At 41.1% G+C, this 22,073-nt stretch overlaps 1 protein-coding gene across 6 annotated transcripts in view; it reads right to left on the bottom strand.

Annotated features, from left to right (window-relative positions):
* Positions 1-498: 498 nt before the first annotated feature.
* LOC118342793 (MAP7 domain-containing protein 1-like) overlaps positions 499-22,073 on the bottom strand; it is a 45,953-nt gene continuing 24,378 nt past the window's right edge. For 2 of the 6 annotated variants that reach the window (XM_035681453.1, XM_035681449.1), the window contains exons 3-17: positions 21,808-21,876; positions 18,767-18,930; positions 17,442-17,550; positions 16,455-16,559; positions 11,653-11,772; positions 10,226-10,371; positions 9,180-9,322; positions 8,317-8,558; positions 6,236-6,581; positions 5,704-5,884; positions 2,589-2,693; positions 2,409-2,459; positions 2,259-2,313; positions 1,909-2,181; positions 499-1,121 (exon numbers count right to left, since the gene is read on the bottom strand). In XM_035681453.1, the coding sequence (XP_035537346.1) occupies positions 1,111-1,121; positions 1,909-2,181; positions 2,259-2,313; positions 2,409-2,459; positions 2,589-2,693; positions 5,704-5,884; positions 6,236-6,581; positions 8,317-8,558; positions 9,180-9,322; positions 10,226-10,371; positions 11,653-11,772; positions 16,455-16,559; positions 17,442-17,550; positions 18,767-18,930; positions 21,808-21,876 (2,120 nt within the window). In that variant the 3' untranslated portion in view covers positions 499-1,110. The remainder of the gene's footprint in view (positions 1,122-1,908; positions 2,182-2,258; positions 2,314-2,408; positions 2,460-2,588; positions 2,694-5,703; positions 5,885-6,235; positions 6,582-8,316; positions 8,559-9,179; positions 9,323-10,225; positions 10,372-11,652; positions 11,773-16,454; positions 16,560-17,441; positions 17,551-18,766; positions 18,931-21,807; positions 21,877-22,073) is intronic. The other 4 variants (XM_035681454.1, XM_035681452.1, XM_035681456.1 and 1 more) reach the window with 4 other exon arrangements.

The raw sequence follows: 22,073 nt of genomic DNA on the forward strand, positions 1-22,073 counted from the left end.
TGATTAATGTAAGAAGACAACAACAAACGCTGCAGTAATTTTAGGGACTTTTAACTAATTTTTGCCTTTTTGTGCAATATTGAATGATTTTACCTCTCTGGGCTCCTTAAAGTGATTTAAATTAAATAATCTGAAAAGTTTTGTCTGTTTGGTCGAACTGCGAACAACTCAAAGATTTCTGAAATGTCACAAGGAGCCATAACCAGACTCTTTCTTGTAAGAAACCACTGGTTTAATCTGTAAAATATGATGTAATTTATAAGATTATCATGTGTTTTATACCAAATGTTCATCTCAAAAGTAAAAAGTACAATATTTCTCACTGATTTTTTGTGGAGTAAAAGTATAGTAGCAGGAAAACAATGTAGTGCTTTATAGTGCTTATACAGTATGTTAATATACAGTAATTGTGCAGCTTTATTACAAAATCTGACAGGATTAAATACACAAATAATGTCTCCACATGAATGAATGAAGACAAACAGTCACAGAGCCGAGTCCCTTTCATAAAGCTTTATTTCACAGATCCCCTGTAACAGGAGGCCGAGGCAGCCAGGCTCATTATACATTTACATACACTGTCTGTGGCCAGTCCTTACAATGCTCCCCATGTTAAATAACTCAATAATTCAAGACAAAAACAACAAACACACACACACTGTTCAACTTAAGATAACAATAACAATATCGTAACGACGGTAATAATAACAACCATTGTCAAATATTATGTATTTCCAGGGTCTTATACTGTATTTTCTAAAATTTGTTACACAGTCAGTCATCTTTAAGGTGCACCATAAAATCTGTATGTGACATTTCAATAAAACTTGACAAATGCTGCACCATAACACGCGGTGAAGACAGAGAATACTTGTTGTTGCGTTTTTTCTTTTTTTTGTATATTTCAGATGAGGTTTTATTTAATTTTTTTCCCGTCAGGCTGAGTTTCGCTCCTCCTCGTCTTTGTCCTCTGTGGCAGATACTGTAGATGTGAGTTCAGCGTAGTTCATTGTTTGTTTGGCACACTATTCTTATAAGCCGCTGTGGTGTGGCATGAATCTCATAGCTCAAGCTGAGACATAAGGCGCGTCTCCATGGATGTGTGGGGACTCACAGGACCTCTGCAGGGAGAGAAAAACAACAAGGGGAGAGAATTCTTTGATAACTTACATTTGTTAGATGTTGAATAAAACTGCTCAAACATGAGGATTTGCTGCTTTTCTTTGTCACATTTGCTATTAAACTGAATATCTTTTGATTTTAGACTTTAGGTTAAATAAAACTAAGAATTTAATGATGTAACTTTGAGCTCTGGGATATTATGATGCACATTTTCTCACATTTTGTTGACAACAAGGTTTATACATATCAATATTGAAAATAAGGCTCTAAATTGAGACAGTAACTTGTGACTACAATACATCTAAGATTGCTAATAGCTATTTTTGTCTTAATGTTATCATGGGCTGGTATTTTGTTTGTAATTTGTTTATTATTTGTCATTAATTTCTGTCTTTTTTTATGGTAACTGCATGACAGCACGTAGATATATGCACATCTGTGTTCGCGGGAATCTACATATATACTGTTTCTGCCAATAGATCATCTTGAATGTTACACACTGGACCTTAAAAGGCTGCACCACCAGTCCAGGTGTGTAAAATTCTTCTTTCTAACTGGCCCTACACCTTCTTAGAAAGGGTGAAATTTTTGACTCATCTGATCTACGATAGTGATTCCCAACTTTGGGGTCAGGACCCTAAAACGGCCCCTAAGATAAATACAACACTACAATACTACAAAGTCCAAGTTTGAAATCTGGACCACCTTCACTGACCATAAAGTAAACCTAACACACTGTTTACTGCTCTGTATTATCACATCTTATCTGGTGTCTCTCTACCGTACCTGCGACATGCTGAGGCTTCATAGGGCCTGTCTTCATCAGGAACGGCTCTCCACCTTCAAACGCCAGGATCGGCTCGCTCACCAGCCCACTCTGAGTCTGCGCCGGGTTTCCGCCGTTGTTTAGCTGGATTATCTCCTCGAAGTCAGCCGCCTCTCCGTTGGCTGAGACGCCGTTCTGGTGAGCGGCGGGCTGCACACCGTTCACAACAGGAGCGGACACGCTTTGTGACGGGCTGAGGACTGCTGTGCCGGGACTCTGCAGGTTTCCAGCTGCTGGGGACAGATAATAAATGAATTAAATTTGACAGCATATGTGACACAAACACACAAAGCGTTGATGTGACACTTACCCTTACTGAGCTCGGTGTCCTTGCCGTTGACCTGTGGAGACGCTTTGACGTCCTTCTGCGATTATAAAGAACAAAAAGACTTTTGTCATTTCAAAACAGACAAGAGGAAGTTTAGTTTCTTCAAGCCTGTTTAAAAGGAATCACACGAACCTTATCTCCTGCATCACTTTTCCGAGTCCTCTTCATGATCTCCTCAAGGCGCTGTGCAGATCAGACAGAGAGATCAGTAAGTTAGCTGCTGATGTTTTTTTTAGCGGAGGAAGTACTCATGAACTCGAGTGTGACCTGAGTGACTTTCTGAACTCTGCTGAGGTTTGTTTTTCTCCTCACCTTCTTCCTCTCCAGCCGCTCCTTCTCCTCTTTCTGGAAGTGTTTCTCCCTCTCTTGGCGCTGACGCTCGGCCTCCTCGCGGGCTTTGGCTTCAGCCTCCTCCCTCTGTACACAAAGAAAAGATATCATGAAGCTTTGATTTCAGGCAAAAAGTCCAACAACCCTCGTTTTGATGTGCAGCTACAAAGAGAGAGGTAGCAGCAGGATGTCAGTTATTTTCAATTGAAGTTTAACTTTATGAAAATGTTCTGTCACATTTCAGAAACCCTTGGATAGATTCCCACGGAGAATAAATACAAAGCAATTGACAATTATCCAGTTATAGCTTAATGTGTAAATTACATCCTCAGTGCAAACAAGGGTGCAATTGTACCGCCTACTTCTACAGCTTCAGTTTGATATTCTCGCTGCTAAAAAGTGTCCTTCAGATGAGAGACGCTCTAAATTATACACATATTTATTCTTTTAATTATTTAATCTTGTTAAAGTTTCATGAGCAGCAGTGTGTTGGACTTTCTTCTGCCCCAAGTTTTGTCTTTCAGGTTAAATAAAGGCTGCACTAAACCTCTGAGTGGTGGATTGGGCATCCGGAGAGGAAGCCTGCAGACAAAACTCAGGACAAAAAAAAACAAATGTCAAATTTTACACTTATTTTGATTTACAGGTGTCAATGTCCAATTTTGTCACTGTAAAAAAAAGATGCTACAGGAACATGTGTAAAATTGTATTGTTAAAGTTTTTGTATGCTCGGTTCATTTAATTTAACTTATACTTACTGGACTTATTTTTGTGGTGAAAGATATTAAATAAATAGTCGATTAAATATAATGTTTGGGTTTAGATCATGAATACAGATATTTAGGCTTCAATTATAATTCTTTTGTTAGACTTACAGGTGTTCCACAGACCAATTTCATTACAAGATGTTGGCTAGCGACAGGAGTTTTGTCCTTTCAGTGTCCCTACATAAAATACTCCCTGAATACAACATATTGATGTGCGTGTATATACTGTGTGGCCATATGTGCACTGTATTTGTTTTTCTTTTTGTGAGAGATGATCATGTCCAGATTGTGAAAACAGAGTTCCCTCCAGGGGCGATAAAGTGTGTAAATAAATAGCATAAATAGCATTCACATCAGGGTTTTTTGACTGGTTGAAGATCCCCACCCTTCTTTTATGGGTTGGGAAAATTCTCATGCTTCTTAAGTTAAAAAACTATCAAAACCCCTCTTGGATTAACTGGAAAATGTATCATAACAAAGATGAAAACTGTTTTTTTTATGAGCTCATGAAAAGTTGACTTTTTAGAGATACGTGGTTCTTACATATGATGATCTTACAGAATATGATGCATTGCTGTCGATTAAACTATCCAGCAGTGAATAAAGTAGTTAAAATTAACTCAACCTTAAAAATCTACAACAAACAACGGTAATATTAATCCATAAATGTCATATATAATAGAAAAACACTGACAAGGAGCATTTTACTGCTTTTACTTTTGATACTTTAAGTACATTTGGCTGTTTTACTTATATACTTCTACTTAAGTAAGATTTTGAATGCAGAACTATTACTGGTTCACTAGTTTGCACAGTGTGGGGAGTATTAGGATTTGAGTTCTTCTACATTGTGTGTGAATGGAGAACAACTCTCGGCCACCAGGGTGCAGCACATGCTCAGTCTGCTCCGCAGCATTCAGGCCAGGGTTGATATTATGAGAGTAACTCCATTACATGCTTCAGTGAATATTTAGTCTCAGCACCAACGAAACAGATGTGTTGAAATCAGCAATAAAAACAGAAATTATGACGTGTGCGTAAATCAGTCAACTGTTGTAACCAGCTGTTTTTAAAATCACTTCTGTAAACCACAGTCAGCTGATTTATATTTTATGGACACAAATCTTAAACAGTTCACAGACATTTTTCAGACTGTTTCCAGTGCGGAGAGCACAACACTTGAACTAAATTGAGCTCTAAAATACATGAGGCCACTCTAGTCTCGAGTGAGTGCGCTGTCAGGGTGGAACAATGGTCCGATTGAGGGGGAAAAGGGGAGTCCGGGCATAGCTGATAGCTTCAGGCATGGCATACACTGACGCTGCTTATCCGACTATCGGCCCACTGCAGAGCCAAGAGTACGAGACGGAGGCAACACAGGCCTGTCACCATCACAATGGCTCCCTCATCACCATTATGGAGGTCACCAGCTGGCATCTGCCCGGGCAGACAAGGGGCCTCTGACTAACCGGGCTCACGCATGACACACATCGTCCGTGGCAGCGGCACATATTCTCCCCCTTTAATCTGCCCAGATGCCAGACAGTCAGGGGGTGAGGGAGTCAGACCGGGCCTGATGTTTGGGCTCAAGTACAGTAGCCCTCCTCCAACCCCCCAACAGCTCAGGCATCCTCGTATTCATTAATCTGCCCAGATGGTAAATGGGCTTACTGCATGCAGGGATCACAGGGATTCATGTTGGTTAATGGAAAATTAGAGGGTTTTCAGTGCGTACAGTATTTACAGTTCACAAGTAATTTTGGTAGCGGAGTGAGTTTAGAGCGGGGGGTTGAGGGTTTGATTCCATTTAGCTATCTGCAGTGTGTTCATGGAGTCAAAATGTAGCAGGTTTATGAGTTTAACACTGGAACAAATGACATATAACAGGTTTATTAACGGAAATATGTATTATCACCCCTTTTGAGTCCCCACTTCCCAACTCAAAAATGTGTTTTCTGTCTTGTTTCTGCAGTTGGATTTTGATCTTCACCTGTGCAGAGATGTATGTGCAGAGTTTGACACTAGAAGGATGTTTTTCACATTCATCTGCTGAAAGTGGGAAGTTTCTCTGAGCTCATTGAAAATTTTAAGGGGCATCGCACACAATTAAGGTTGCAGTATGTTTGTATTTGCTACATACATTATTGTTTTGGGTGCACATGGATTTTACTGTATAGTGTGTATACATCAAGTCCTTCAAATAAACCGTCATACACTGGTTTCCCTGCCTCTTGGACTCGTAAGTACGCTGGTTTAATTCACTCAAGTTGGATTCAGTTAAATGGCACAAGAGTCAGAACTAAGACTGTTCCCGGTTCCTGGTCACTGACCTGTCTCTGCAGCCTCTCGTTCTCCTCCTGTTCGGCTTTGGCTCTCTCCTGTGCCTCCTTCTCCTCCTGAGCTCGCTGGGCTTCGTCCCTTAGACGCTGCTGCTCAGCCATGAATTGAGCCTCCTCCTCCCTGCGCTTCCTCTCCTCTGCCTCCCGGGCCATCGCCTCCTCCCGGAGGATCCTGAAGAGACGCGTACGTGTTATATACGATCTCGAAGGGGCTCATAATATGTGCAGGGAGCGTTACCAAAATGTCTTTAAAAATGATTGCAGCAAGGTAACTTCTTGGGAAGGACAATATAACTTTACAATGTGATGTAATACAATGCAAGTTTAAAAGGTGTTTTTTATTGCAGGACTGTTGTATTAGATTTCATCATATTATAAGGTGTTTCTGATATTTTGTCAACATGGTATTTTTTAATGTTCTGTCTCTTGGCAGTAAAGATAAAATGTAATTTTGTACACACTGTCTATAAACTTTAGATGACATTATATGATGGATAACGAGGTGTTTTGTTGACGGACTGACTTGTTCTTCTGCTCCTGCTCCAGACGCTCCTGCTCCTCTCTCTCCCGCTGCTCTCTGGCTTGTCTGCGTTTCTCTGCCAGGACACGAGCAGCCTCCTCCGGGTTGTTGGTGCCGGCTGATGGCCTGCTGGTAGGTGCTGCCGGGGTGGAGGCAGCAGCGGCGGTGGCGGCTGCGGGTGTAGCAGAAGGAGCGGGATTACTGGTGGAGGCTGCAGCAGGAGAAGCAGCTGAGGCAACCGGCTCTTTGTTTGGCACAGCTGGAGAGGCTGCTGATACATCTGGTAGAGTGAGGGAAGGAGGTGTGACCGGTGCAGAGGACACCACGATGGCAGGAACATTACTGGAGTCTATCAGAGAGGAAAAGAGAGGACAGAAGATGCTTTTTCTAAAAGCCAAAGGATGGAAGTAACAAAGGGCAAATACTTCATACTAGAGTATTTATTTGCATTTATACCCAAATTACTTCTCCTTATATGTCCAAAACAGGCTAATTCCTTTAGTTTTAATGCATTTGAGGGGAATTATTGATTTTCCTTTTTCTTTTGTTTTTCATTTTTTGCATCATCGCACGCCTCCCCATCACTAAGACCTGTGCAAATCACTGATGACACAAAAAACGTTAAGTAAAAGACATTATGAAGAAAAAACGGACAACAACCCTTAATTTTTGAAGTTTTAGTTGCACAGAAACAGTCAGTAGAAATGTCCTTCAGAGAGTAAATTTTACTTTTTTCCACGAGTATCTGGACTTCTACTTGAGTAAAGAATATGTGTACTTTTATCACCTCTGCTAAAAACACAGTAATATGGGAGCAAACGCCTGGTTTACCAAGAACATGCTTATTAAAAATATCTGAAGAATAAGACGAGGACAAATCACCACAGACTACCAGATGACACATTTTTTTTAAATAATTTATGACGTAGCTCTGACTCAACATTGAATTCTCATTTTAATAAATGAACAGTTTCCAGTTAAGTGTCCACTGTGTGAAGCTGATTTATCCAGAACAGACATTAAGGGCCTCTATTTTCATTAATTTTCAGCGCAGATTGCAGTCAAGCGTGCCCTTCAGAGTGTCGGGGGTGTGCCAAATGTACTTTGGGTAAATTTGTGGCCAGGCTTGAGGGGCGCACCTGTGGCGCACATGGATCCAGGTTGGACCAGAAAAAGAATATATTATCATATATTAAAGGTAGGCTGTGACAAACAGGGCCAATGAGGAAACATTGTTGTCTGTTAGTGTCGAATATGAATACGAAGCTCAAATATTCCACCGAGAGCAGATGATGGTAGTTTTTTAAAGAATTTCCTTTTTATCCTACAACCATCATGTTTTCTATACTCAGCATTTTACCTGGCATCACAATGATCCATCTGCCGTTAAAAAAACACATAGTGCCGTAAATAAAATAAGTGGAACTAGTTTTTGGCATGTTGTATTTTTTCATTTCTGTTTATATTCAGTTAGATTTTACATGAGGGAACAATGTAGTCGCCTTCTAATATATAATAATAATATTGTGACTTAAACGTAAAATTTATTTGAAAAATCACTTTTGTTTCTGGCAACGACACTAAAATTAAACCCAGACAGAGTTCATTGCTCTGTCACTCGTCTACTGGGCCTGTAATTAAAAAAAAGCAGAGCTCCAGGCGACACTTTGGTCGGCCTCATTAGAGAGAAGGTGATGGGATCAGCTGTTCTCCAACGTTTATCCTCCTGTTTTGGACGGCGACACCTGGGGGGAGGACTGGTAGGAACGAACAGTCCCAAGGGAGTTATTATCGGAGAGGGAAGCTTTAATTGATCAAGATTTTTCACAAAACTGCGTCAACTACATGCAGTGAAATTTGTGGCAGAAACTGTGTCAGAAAATTAACAAAAAAGACAAAAAGTTTGATGTTTCTGTTATTACCCTATCTGGTGCTGGTTGCCCAACATAACTGAGACCTGAAGGTGTGAAACAGTAAAGTCACACCCACCCACTGCTGTAATCACGTGTGTTCAACACAAATGTCGGCCAAAATCTCTAGGTCACCTTGAAGCTATATCATCTCCATGGTAACCACACACTCACTCTTTTTCTCCTCTGGCGTGTCAGGCTGCTGGGATTCGTGGCCTGTTTCCACGGCGACCGCAGTGACCGTCTGGGGCTGTACCCTGGCGGGCGTCTGGGCTCGTTTGGGTCGAGTCTTGGTGCCAGGAGGAGGTGTCTTCTTGCCCACGGGGGTCTTGGAGGCCGCCGCAGGCACCAACGGGGACAAGGGCCGACTTTTGGGGGCGGCGGGTGAAGGAGGTCTGTTTTTGGGCTTCGGGGTGCTGATGTGAAGAAGAGAGAGAGATGGCAGTGGAGGTGAAACACGAGTGGGAGAAAGAGTCAAAGAGATGGGAGAGTGAGCTGGCGGCACAGGAGATGAGATTTCATAGCGGTGCAGGAAAAGGTAATGAGGTTCCCAGTGCACTACATAAAGCCCATAACTAGGTCATGTGGAAGATATGAGTGACTCGATCTGAAACTCCACATTCGGTCACCATGATTCTTTGGCTGTAGGGTGGGAGGGGGGGGTGTAATATGAGAGGTGAGGATGGAGCCATCTCTGTTTTCCCCCCCCTGTGAATCAGTCGGGAAAACTCCACTCTGTCTGAGAGAGCTCCGCACTCTGCTGTTGGCAGACTGGCGCTCGGCCGCTGACTGAACGGCGTCCAGCAGAGTCTCTTTTAGTAGTTAGATTATAGCACCTTGGACCATCTGTCAGACATTAACCTGCTCCAAGGATAAAGCAGGAGGACACATGAGCTCCCTCTCTCTCTCTCAGCCTCCCTCCTACATCAGCTAATATAGGAATAATTTAACATTATTAAACAAGTTAAAAACACAGATAACAGGATGTATGTGTCGACAGAGGTGGTGGAAGGTTTGTCTGTGTTTCCAGACGATACCTGGTCTCTGGCCTGGATCTCTGGGTCGTGGTGGCGGGTGATGTCGTCTGTCTCTTCTTCTGCACTTTCTCTTTTGTGATAGCGTTCTTCTCTTTTTCATTCTCCCTCTCCTTGTCTTTCTTCTCTTTCTTCTTTTTGTCCACCTTGAAGAAAGACGTGACGAAAATAACCAGTTATGACCACAGGCTGAGGCTGGATAAAGGTTTTATCTTAAATGTCAGCTGGAAACATTATAGAGGCTCCTGCACGACAGTTTATCTTCTTTGCACATTATATTTAATCACTAAAATGTGAAATTATTGTTATTTAGGTCTGCATTTATGGATTTCTTCGTCTGACACTGACATACTACTGTCTCAGGTTGTGTGTTTATTTACAGCATTATTATTAATTTGGAGTCTTGTTTCAAGACAGACTAATTTAAGGCCAATATTCCCTCTTCTTTTACTCTGTTTCCACCAACTCCTGAGTAAAATATCTGTCTCTCTAGCTGCTGAATGCTCCGTTATGTTCACCAGCTAGTCGCTAACTGTGTCTGTCTGCTGTTTGGTTCTGAGCAGGTTGTGGACAGCAGGTTTTTTAAAGTTTTGCCACTGTAAACAATGCTGATGATGGTAAACCAAAACAGAAAGCTAAAAGATGCCAAGAGGCTCGGTACAGCAACACATTTCACATTACAGATAGTAATTGAATCCATTGTTCATGTAAAGTATATAAGTGCAGTGCACGTTCAAATCTAAGTTTACATTCCCATTTAAAAAAGTTTGATGGGTCAGGATAGATCCAAAGATGATGGATAACATCACAAAAGATAAACTGAAAGACACGCTAAGTAGGAATACAGACACCGCCACACACTTCCTGTGTCATTTGAGGGTGATTGAGAGGGATTATTATTATTATAGTCTATATTTTGTTTTCTGCTTAGTATGCCTTTAAAAAATGATGGGTCTTGTGCTTCCAAAACAGTTAAATCTCCGTCACTACATTAAAAAAATCCACATCAAAAACAGAGCATATATTTAAAATAGGTTTGTGCGTCCTACCGGTGTGGAGTTTCGTCGGCGCTGACGCTGGGTGATGTCCGGCGTGCTGGCGGAGGAGACCCTCCAGCGCTCAGCGGCGTGCGGGTGGTGATGGGAGCAGGCGTTCAGCGGGCTGGCAGAGGCTGAACGGGAGCAGTGGTGAGAGTCTAAGTAACACATAAACATGCAGAGAGCGGCAGCAGGGCCGAGGTCAGGGCCCTGACACACACACATACACCATGCCGAGTGTAAATAACAAGCCTCTCAGTGAGGCCACACGCTGAACACAACATGCTACCAGACAATGATTCAAATATCTGACAGATAAGGTAATGATAACTAAGGAGGAGGTGACTCATTTTACAGTTTTTTAATAGAATATTATTGATTTCACTCACAATCATCTTTTTATAGTTATCCATTAGTGCATTTTATAGCTTTTTTATAACAGGAACAGAGCAATTTACCCTCAGAAGTATTTTGCTAATTGATTAATCATTTAAGTAATTTATAAAAAACAGAAAAAAGCCAAATATTTGCTCTCAAATGTGACTTTTTTCCTGGTTTTCTCAGTTTTATATAATTGTAAATTACATATCTTTTTGTTACGGACCATTTAACGACGTTATGTTGGGTGCTCAGAGGCTTTTAACTGATTAACCAAATAATAGAACAAATTAACTGATATTGAAAACAGTCCTTATCTTCAAACTAGCAAAATATCACCTCAGGGATATATAAAAAAAAATATGTACATCGATACACAGAGAAAAAAAGTGACTGAAACACATTATTTACAAAGCAAAATGCCAAATATTTGCTGCTTCCAGCTTCTCAAATGTGAAGGTTTTATATCATTGTAAATTAAATATCTTTGGGTTTGGGACTGTTTGGGTTCTGAGTAGCATATACATATAATACAATAAATTAACTGATATTGAAGACAACTGTTATTTGTAGCCTTATCTTCAATTTAAATATCACCATAGGGTTTTATATAAAAATATAGATAGATACATAGAGAGAAAGAGTAAGAGAGTTTAATTTTTGGATTTTTGGTTGAACATACAAGCAATATAAAGATGGGCTCTGGGATACTGGGCTGTGCATTTCTCACCACTAAAATAATTATTGTTAAGAAATCTCACCACAAGGTCTATTTCAATTTGTGTGGAGCATTTGGAACAAAATATACAAATTCTACAAATAACTGGACAAACTCCGTCAGCTGATGAAGGTCAGGTGATGATTGAAAGCTCCAGAACTACTGTACATGGAACTCGTGGTGAGATTGTTGTTCCCAAGATCAAGAATGAAAACAATTGTTAGTTGCAGCTAAAAACATGAAGCTGGTGACCTCCGTCCGTCCCTGCACACTGCTGACCAGTGCAGGAAAGGGGACTGTAGGTACATTGAGTAGAAAGATCTAGATGCTATCTCACACTCACAAGAGTCGCTGTTGTTGAGGAGGGTGGCGGCACTGCGACTGCGGGCCAAGAAGGACAGCGTAGGCGTCATGAGCCGCTCCACGATCCGGCTCTCCCACGGGCTCAGACGCAGGCTGCGGGCTGACACAAGAGGGCGCCGTCAGTGTCGGGTTATTGTCACAGGTTCAGTCGTTACAAAAAAATAACCCTCACATCTCTCCTGCATACACAAACACTGTCGCACAGATGCACACACACACACTGCAGGAGGGTACCACTCCTCAATGATGACGCTGCAGCACACACACCTACACACACACATACACACCCACACACACACCTACACATACAAACTCACACACACTGAACACAATCTGCCTCTGTCTGATGCAGAGTGGAGTTTTACACTGCATTCATGTGCTGCTGGAAACTGAATAAAAACTAAATGTTATCAGGTCGGGATGCACGATAATTATTGGGGCAGGTGAATTATCGCCCAATAATGGAAACCTACTTAATTATTATTAATTATCGGGATAATTTAACTATAATAATCATTTATTTGGAATTCTTATGCAAAATGATTGATAAGCTTTATGTTCTATGAACGTTTTTTAACTTCTTAATTTTACTCGAACAAATAAATAAATAAATGAACATTTGAAGGATCAGAACTGTTGTTTGTTTGTTTTTGTTGTGTTAACAACAGCAATGTTAGTTAGCTCCATCCTATCCATCGTTGATCACTACATCTCAGCCTTTCTTACCTTCAGGTGTGAACTTCTCTTTAAAATACAAAAATGCGATATTATCGATTATCCTATTGGCTGAAACAGAATCCATAACATGCATCGCTATTACCAGCAGGTAGTAAAGGTAGTAAGTTAACCAGATAAACCCTCGTAACCTTTTAAAAGCAACATGTGACTTCTGGGTTTGATTTTTTAGCTCAGGTTATAAATGCTGTGGTGTGTGGCATTTGTTTATGCTGCACATTTGTCCTTATAAACAAATAAACAATAAATAAATGTACAGAGGCTGAGTCCTTACTGCATGTCATACCCCCTCTCTCTCCAAATAAGGGCCAAAAAAAAGCCCCAAATAATATATAAGAGATCATCAATTAACTTGGCGAGTTCAAGAAATACATAAACAATACCCAGGTTGTCATAAATCCTAGTTTTCCTTTAAGATACGTTTTTTTTATAGCTTCACCAGTGAGATTATTGCTGAAACTAGGGCGTGTTTGTAAACTCCAGTCTGCCGATCGGACACTCTCAGACTCAAAAGATACATAAAAGTCATACGTGATGAATGACTGAACTGTGGCCTACATGTTACACACCAGTACCAGACATTAGATAACAACACACAGAGGAGCAAACCCAAGTTAATGTTCATTACTTACCTGCTTACAAAACACACCACGCAAGAAGCCAGTGTGGCTGTGTTTACTCGTCCCCCCAATCAAAACCCCCCCACAATGCAGTGCAAAGGCCTGGCATGACATTAGTGCTGTTTGTTCTATAAGCAACACACTCACACTGACTGTAACACCAGTCTGGTATCATACAGTGTGTGTCTCACTGTTATTGACCGTCATGTGATGGAAATCCAGCACATATGACGTCCAACAACAGCAGAATATAATCAAATGCATTGTAATGACGGGTGGAAAACACACACACACACACACACACACACATACATACACACACACACTCTCATGAGTAAAGCAAACTTAATGTCAGACAATAAAGTTGCTTTTAGTCAGAGGATTCAAATCAATCTGAAAATATTTGTTAAAAGCTACAGATGTCTGTGTATGAATTTTATAAAGCGCAAGACTTGAAAAAACCCTCAGCAGGGAACCGAAGGAGAAAGAGACTTTGATGAATGATGGAGTCTTTGAATATCATATCGAGGAGACTCAAACTTCAACAGTAACTGAGATAAAGAAACATAACATTTGAAGCGTTTGTCATTCAAATAATTTAAACTTAAGACCTGCAGAAAGTGGCAGAAAAGTAATAGATTCACTCAGTATGTTTTGAGTTTTGAGGTACTTTGCTCTCGTATTTCTACATTTATTGAAAAGCTATATTTACTAGCTGCATTAAGGTTTTACACACAAACATATATCAGTTTTTAGGGATGAAAGTACAGAATATAGAGCAGTTAAAACTACTTCTTACATGTTAATGCGCCAATAATAATAATAATATACAATAGCAATAATAGCAATAACACTGAAAGCAGTAATTTGGCTACAAAAGTATTTTTACTATTATTATATTTTACTGTACACAAGAGTGGCATCAATCTTCTCAGCCAACTCTTGCTGAAAGAAAGCTGAACTCTTCCTTTAAGTAAAAGATCTGACTTCTAGTAACCTGACATTGTGTTTGAGTTATTTTGCTTTTGCTGACCTCCTTTCTGCTCCACAGTAAAACACAACAGAGAACACGCGAGTGCACAGAAGACACGAACATACAGATGGACACAGAATGTACCATCTCAACATGAGAGCTAATGAAATACGACAGCGAGCTTCCTGCCTCTCGTAACAAAAACGTCCACTGACAACATGATGTGCATAGATGTTTTTTGTTGTTTTTTTTAGTGACAGCTCGTCCATTTGTACTGCCTCTTCTCCTCTCACTGCTCTATTGTACTGGTATCACTCCGCTGACTACACAAAGGTATGTACGACACCTACAAACACATACCACACATACACATGATAATAGTGCAATCACAACAGTGCGCGAGTCTTTATAACATAAAAACACTCCTTGTATCATAAACAGGCCCTCTTATGTAACAGCACAGGCAGTCACCTCTGCTGCACGCTGGCCGGATCATTTTTAACAACACGTTTTATGCCTAACTGATAACTTGAACTACCTCCTGTTGCTAGGCAACAGTCGTTTCCCCTCCTCCTCCTCCTCCTCCTCCGCATCCTTCTTCTTCTTTCTCCAATGCGGCAAGAGGTGGCTGAGCTGCTGCCTGGTTGATCGACTGCTCTCCTCGAGGTAGATTGAGGCCTGGATCTATAAATGTCACCAGGCCAACATCACTACCCCCCTTAACCACCCCAACCACCACACTATTACTGGTACACTGTGCAGAGCATCTCCCAAGGCCAATAACACCAGCTCTGATATCGACTCTGGCGCTGCAGAGTGTTCCCCCGCAGTATCGGGGCATCTGTTTTAGCGTTATGATAAAAGGCACGAATGTCTGAGTCTCTATTGTGGCGACGAGGGAGCCGAGAGGCGAACTGCTGATTGCACTGTGGGTGATACGATCTATAATGGCACATGTTATGAGGCGTGACGAATCTGAGATGAAGACAAGTGCTGCGTATGTACATGTGGCAACTCAGGAGTCGGATGAAATGAGTTTGATATGACAAGTTAATTTAAATATGTTTCTTAAAACGGCAGCGTGTTTTATGCCACAATGACAAAAACACATTTGCTCAGTTTCTTGTTATAATGTAAAAATCCTTTTTTTTGGTGTTATAACAAGATATTTTGGATGTTATTTTGACATATTTTCCTTGTTTTTACGACACTACTAGACACCTTTCTTGTTATAACAGCGTCGCACTTTATCTTTTTATATCACAAAACAATATATGGATGTTTTTAGCAGCACGGCTCTGTGGACAGCAATGTAGGTCTTTTGATCCAGACTGAAAAACAAATATTTGAATAGATTATTTAGGATAATTGAGGATCCCCTAATGACTCTAGAGACCCCCCTGACTCTTCCTGTGGCGGCATTATTATTTAAAAATTTGTTTAATTTGTCAAAAACGTACTACTAGTTTATAAATTGAAGTTTATGAAATGATGACGCCGCTAAAGTTGAACGAGGGTTGCTCAACTGTTATTGGAGCACCGAGCCAAAAGGGGGCGGGACTTATGACCAATCACAGTGATTGGTGTTCAGCTTCAGTCTCACTGTCAACCAACTGACTACGGTATGATGAGAAAAGTTTCTTGTTTTAATCCTTATGTTGCTTTTGTGTCATTACAGGGATGTTTGGGATATAACAAGATAAAGTAATGTGTTGTTATAACATGAAATAATTTATAATTTATGTAGTAATAACAAGAAAACACGTCACAGCAACATTAAAAATATCTTGAAATAATGTAAAAAAGGATTGTGTTACAACGAGAAACTGAGCACATTTATTTTGCCTACGTTGCTATAAATAACTTAATCTCTATGGAAACAGGCTGTAAACTGTAGTTCATACATAAAATAAAACATACAACCAAAATATAACACAATGCATGTGCACTTAGTTGCTCTACTTTCATTTGCAACAGTCACACTATAAAATCCACCACCAATACCACCAATACCACCACCACACCAAACCAGCAACAGTAAAGTGGAGGGGGACAACCAATAAAGAAGGTGTTGTGACAAGATGTGAACTGAAACACACCAAATTATATATATTTATCACAAAATATGACTCAGTGATGTTGATGTGAAAGGGGGGCTGATCAAAAATGCAGAGGAGACTCAAATCAATGACAACCACCAACTGAAATCAAAAAACCACGATGCATACGAGACCGAGAGCGTGATAAGAGGAGGGAGTAGGTGGTAAATGACCAGTCACCAAGCACAGGCAGGCAGGCAGGCCACCAACGACGACAGTTATAATAATAAAAAAATAAGAAAACCAAAAACCAGATTAGGGTAAGGAAGGGGGGGAGGAGGTGGAGGGGGATGAATAGGAAGGGAAAGGGAGGGAAGAGGAAGCCTGGTGGACATTGACGTCGGGTCGTCCTTACTTCTGTTGGGGGAGTTCCAGAGCGTGGCAGAGGACTTGGACAGCCTGTTGTTAATGACAGGGTCCACCTGTCTCGGCAAGTTGACCGTGGAGGCCGAGCATCTGCCTGCACCGGAGAGAACGCAACAGACAACAACTGTTCACAAGGCGGGCCGGGGTGCGGGCGGCACCCCCCCTCCAAAGCTGAGGACTCATAAGAGAGACGGGGGGCTGCTGCCGACTCCCTCGGTCTGGATCTGGAGGAGAGCAGGGACTCACCGTTCTCTGAGGTCAAACTGGCTTCTCATTAACATTTAGGAGGAGATTAATCTTTCGGGAAATGGGGAGGAAATTTGAGGAAAGTGTGGGAAGGGTGTGGTATATAGAAATCACATGTAAGAGTAACTACTTCTTTTTTTAGTTATTTTTTTAATGCTGCTGCAAGAAATTTGCATAAAATATCACACACACGCACACGCTCTCGCACACATTCAGGATCTTTCGCACTCAGTTGAAGGAGAGAAACTTGTCTTGACCTCAGTGTCACGGGTCCAACAGAAGCAGCTCGTCACATGTTTGACACCCAAAACAGGACAGTCTGAAAAGGGAAATTAGCTCGCAGCTCTCTGAAAAAACACTGTTAACACTGTTGATCTAATGAAATGTGTTCACGGCAGCTACCTTTGCTCTTCTCTCGGCCTCTGTGATCACTTTTAAATGGAGAAAACTGGTTCACAAACCCAAATTTCTGCCTTAAATACAGAGACATTCACAAAGGAATTACAAAGGTTTATCATCATAAATTACTGAGTAGGTCATCTGCCTCTGGTGCCCCCGCCCTTATGACAGCAAACCCTTCATGAGCTATTTCCTTGAATTGCATCAGTTGGACCAGTGAGTCACAGTCTTGTGCAGGATTGTGTTTGACTGTGAGGATGTGATACATTCCTGGCATTGTGATTGTGCTTCTATGAGTGTCCGTGGGGTTTGTGGTTCATTTGAGACTCACTTTCTCTGCGGGAGGTCTGGTTAAGTCCGCCCGCCCAGGACCACCTCTGCTGGCGGATCTCGGCCCACGTCTTCTTCGTCGACCTCTTGATAGCTGCTTCGTATCTCTCCTGGAACGACCACGTGGTCAAAGCTGAGTCAGTCTGTGCACGTATTCACTCTCTTAACAGTTTGAAAGGAGTAGTTGAGCGTTTTGGGAAATGTGCAAATTTGCTGGCTTGCGTAGAGTAGTGTAACTGTGCATCCACACCTGGCAGTTAGCTTAGCTTAGCATAAAGACTGAAAACAAGGGGGTAAGCTAGCCTGGCTCTACCCAAAGATAAGAAAAAATTCTGCTTACCAGCTACTTTAAAGCTCACTAATTAACACTTTATGTCTTGTTTGTTTAATCCACACACAAAAACGTCATGTTGTGGTTTTATGGGGGTGGTAGTGAGTGACTTCCTGGAGACTCCACTGGTTGCCTGGCAACCTCACAATGACGCCTGATTTCCAATCTTTGTGTTAAGCTAAGCTAACTTACAGACATGAGAGTGATATCAATCTTGTCATCTAACTCTTGGCAAGAAAGCAAATAAGCATATACTTCCCAAAAAGTTGAACTAGTCCTTTAATTAGTGAGCTTAAAGGACCAGTGTAGTAACTCCCTCGCTTCACCCTCCACTTCCAAGTGCAAAGGAGAAACTACGGAGGCCTTGAAACGCGCCACTCTTTATGCTACGCCGCTAACAGCCTGCTGGCTGTAAAAATACGAGCTGTCTCATTGAACTCTCGACAAGAAAGCAAATACCATCCTTCAGCAATGACTCAAATGTTAACGTTCTGCAGTTAGAAGGAAAAATAACTGTTAAGCAGAAGTGCTCACAACTTGACAATGAGTTTGTCAAGTTGTTTAAAAAGGTCGGAAGCCAAAAAAGTAGAGAAGCACTGCTGTGATCAATAACTGTTAACTCAAATTACAGCCAATAAAAAAAGCTGCACTTATGACCGCTGGAAAACTGGCTGTGTGCCGACACTTGGCTTCACGACTGATAGTCAAGATGGCACCAAATCTCTGTTACACAGGCAATTTTCCAATGGTCAGAAACTGCTCTAAGCATTAAGCTTGCACAAACACTGGCATAGTGTTGATTTTTCCACCCTGACACTAAATATGTTGGAGAGCAGGAGCACAGTTCTGTGACTGGAAATAAAAGAAATCTGTCTGTGTTATTGAATATTAGCCCATGGAGAAGATATGTGAATTACAGGCATATTAGCTTTATATTGGATGGTTTTAAGCTGCTACGTCTTCAGTTAAAGTTGGTTGTTTTTGCATTTTCTCACCTTGTTCTTTTCTAGTTTCTGTCTCTGTTTCTCCTCCAGCAGAGCTCGGCGTTTCTCAGCCTTCAGCCTCTGCTCCTCCAGCTTCTTTCTGCGATCCTCCAGCTGGCTCTCCCTCAGACGTCGGGCTTTGTCCTCCTTCTCCAGCCACTGGGCTTTCTTCGCCGCTGCCGCCACAGAGAGAGAGGTTTTAAAATTATACCGAAAAATAAGACAGAGTAATACAAATCTCTGTTATCAAGGGTTAAAGAGGAATAAAGCTAGTGTTGCCCAATTGTTTTCTCACTTTTGTTTAGAAAGTCCAGCCCATTTCTATCTAAAATCCTAATAATAATACGCTTTTACTTTAACTAAATACTGTTTAGAAAATACTACAGGTGAGTTGTACTCAGTCACATCTGTGCTTTTCAACCTGCTAACACAAATAACAAAGTTACACCATCCCATTTAGGAGGTGATTTTTACCATGTTTTATTTTAATTTGGGGGGTTAACATTAGCACAAAGAGTTAGAACACAGAGTACAGCTGAGCTTGATAATAATGTCATTAATTAGCAATAGCATAATCCATACAATAGTTGTCGAGACATTTCGCTCGTGGCAGCACTAGAGGAAAATTTAGGAGGAAGCCAAAGTCAACAGTCATCTTCTGGGAGCCTCTGTTTGTGCAAAATCTGGTGCCAATCCATCTTGTAGAGAAGTGGAGATTTTTCCCTGGATAAAAGAAAGCTTTGATGCTAGAGAAGAGTCAGGAAATCACTAAAATCATAGGATTCGTCCTCTGGATGAATAGTTGCACCAAATTTCATGGCAATTAGAGCCCGACTGATATGGGAGTTTTGAAACCGATACTGATTTTAGAGAGTAATAATTCAGTAAAAAAATAGACCTTTTCTATGCAGATTCTGGACCTATTTTGCACCAATACGACTTTGATAGGCCTCTTCCACCACGCAGATGGGAGACACTGAGTTCAATATGCTATAATCCTGATAACAGTAAATAAGCAGAAGTTTCCCGCTGTTTTTTACAGCAGCCTCCAGCAGATGCCAGGTTTTCTTTGCACATACGCTGCTGTGGCTCATTTCTTGGAGGAACAATTAAATAGCAATCAATCCTCCTAAATTAAACTGCGTTACACTGGACGACAGCTGTGTCGCTCTCTCTCCTATACTTCAGATTTACATTTTTTCTCATCATTTGCATAGAAGTCTGCTTAGACAACATATTTTTAGCACAGTGGAGACAATGAAAATGTGAGTATGGATGATGATGTGGGCGGGTTACATGGTTACTTCATAATGCTGTGAGTTAGACGGCATTAGAAATACTTTTTGGTGGATTTAGCTCTGCGAGGATGTAGCAGCATTGTGAGGCAAAGACGTGTTTTGTATTTAGTTCAGCGTTCTGCAGCTCATCTTTAGTAATGAGCCAAAGAGACACACGAGTCTGAGCCTCTTCAACAATGAGAAAGCGTTCTTCGTTCCTCCCTAAATCCAATTCCTGAAAAAATCCAATTATGTCTGCATTCTGTGCAGCGTTTCACATTTTCATTTTGCATTATTCAGCGCGCATTTGCTGTTACATAACAATAAGGCTAATCTTTTTTAAAAAATATTCAAATATAACTGTTGCTTAAGCGATAAATGTACAGCAAACATCATGTTTTGTGACCTATATTCCATTCTGTGCATACTGTTTTGGACAAATTGCATGCTCCACTTTAAAAAAAGCCTTAACATTGTACCATGTAATTACAGACAGAAGCAGACTGCAGGAGACTAAACTTATCACAGAGCAACTGAAGCTGAGTAAACCTCAGATATTATGGATACAAAATCGGCAGAATCCCCCTTTAAGTGTGCTGCGGCCGCAGCATGACCACATTATTGATGCTAATGAAAGCAGTAATTAAATCTAATCTGTCTGAGAGGCCTGATATCAGTTCATGCTAATGACTGCTCATTTTTCACGCCCGTAGGACGTCTTTGCACGGAAACGTCCGACCAAGCTCTGCTCTGATTGGCTGCTCATGCTTTGGCCTTCATCCACAGGGAGAAGCCCAGTGTTTGAACACTAGATATAGTCTTTCATGTCTTTGGGCAAGCACAGTATTTTCATAAGAGGAAAATGTTTCATTCTGGAGCCACAAAGTCAAACCATGATTATAGGTATGGGACATGCACGCTGGGTGGGAATGCAAGAAGAACATAAAGTAAAATTACTTTAAACATAACAAGAGTGGGTAATCAAAAGTGAAACTGCTGAGGGGTTCACCAGGTTCAAAACTTTCCACCGAATGACGACAGAAAACCAAATGAACAACGTAATCGATTCATGGAGGGATGAAGAAAGAGAGCGACTGTTCAGGCCGGAGCAGGGGTAAATGGAAGGAAATGGGATTCCCATAACAAGTTTGATTATTCCCGAATGGCATGACCGTCAAGCCCCTTACCTTGCAGCTGAGTTTGCTGTTCTGAAAGCCATGCAAGGAGAAACAACATAAGACGTCAACAACCGTCATAGCAGAGTGACAGAGGAAAAAGGAAAGTTAATACTACATTTGAGAATTGAAGAGAAGATCTGCATGCAGCAAGTTAGTAACAACAAATTCATGCACCAGGAAAATCCAATTTAAAACAGAGTTAAAGGTCGAGTGTGTAGGATTTAATGGCAGCAGATTGCAACTAACGGGACACCACTAGTGTCTGTATTTGATGACTTGGGAATGAGAATGGGCTGTGAAGTGTGTTGGAGAAGCTAAGGTGGCTGTGAAACTCGCGAAAAAACACAAAAGACCCTATAGCCAGTGTTTGGTTTGTCCGTTCTGGGCTACTGTAGAAACGTGGTTCAACGTGGAAGGCGACTTGCCGTGTCTGTAGGTTAAAACATTCTACTGTAACAAAAACACAATGATTCCTATATTCAGGTGATTATACACTCATGAAAACATACCTATGAATATTATATTTCTGACAATAAATCCTGAATGTTACACACTGGATCTTTAAGCCTGATGTCAATATTGTTTTATCATTTCTTACCGATATATCGAGCTCTTTCCTCTCTCCGCTCCTTGGCAAGTTTCTGCCGTTGCTCTGAACTCATCGAATCTGTAAAGAAAAATATAAATTCATCTTAAACCTGCCATAACTGCTTGTTTTTTTGGCCACTAGGGGGCAGTGCAAGAAGCTGCAAACACAACATTGACAAATTAGCACCTTTTAAGAAATGAAAACTTGTAAGCAACATCCAGCAGTTACGGAGCAACATTATGATCCATTTGGAGTCGTGTTTCTGTCAACCTAAT

The sequence above is a fragment of the Morone saxatilis genome, unplaced genomic scaffold (assembly GCF_004916995.1).
Source record: "Morone saxatilis isolate NCDOM2014 unplaced genomic scaffold, NCSU_SB_2.0 Contig9, whole genome shotgun sequence".
NCBI lineage: Eukaryota > Metazoa > Chordata > Actinopteri > Moronidae > Morone > Morone saxatilis.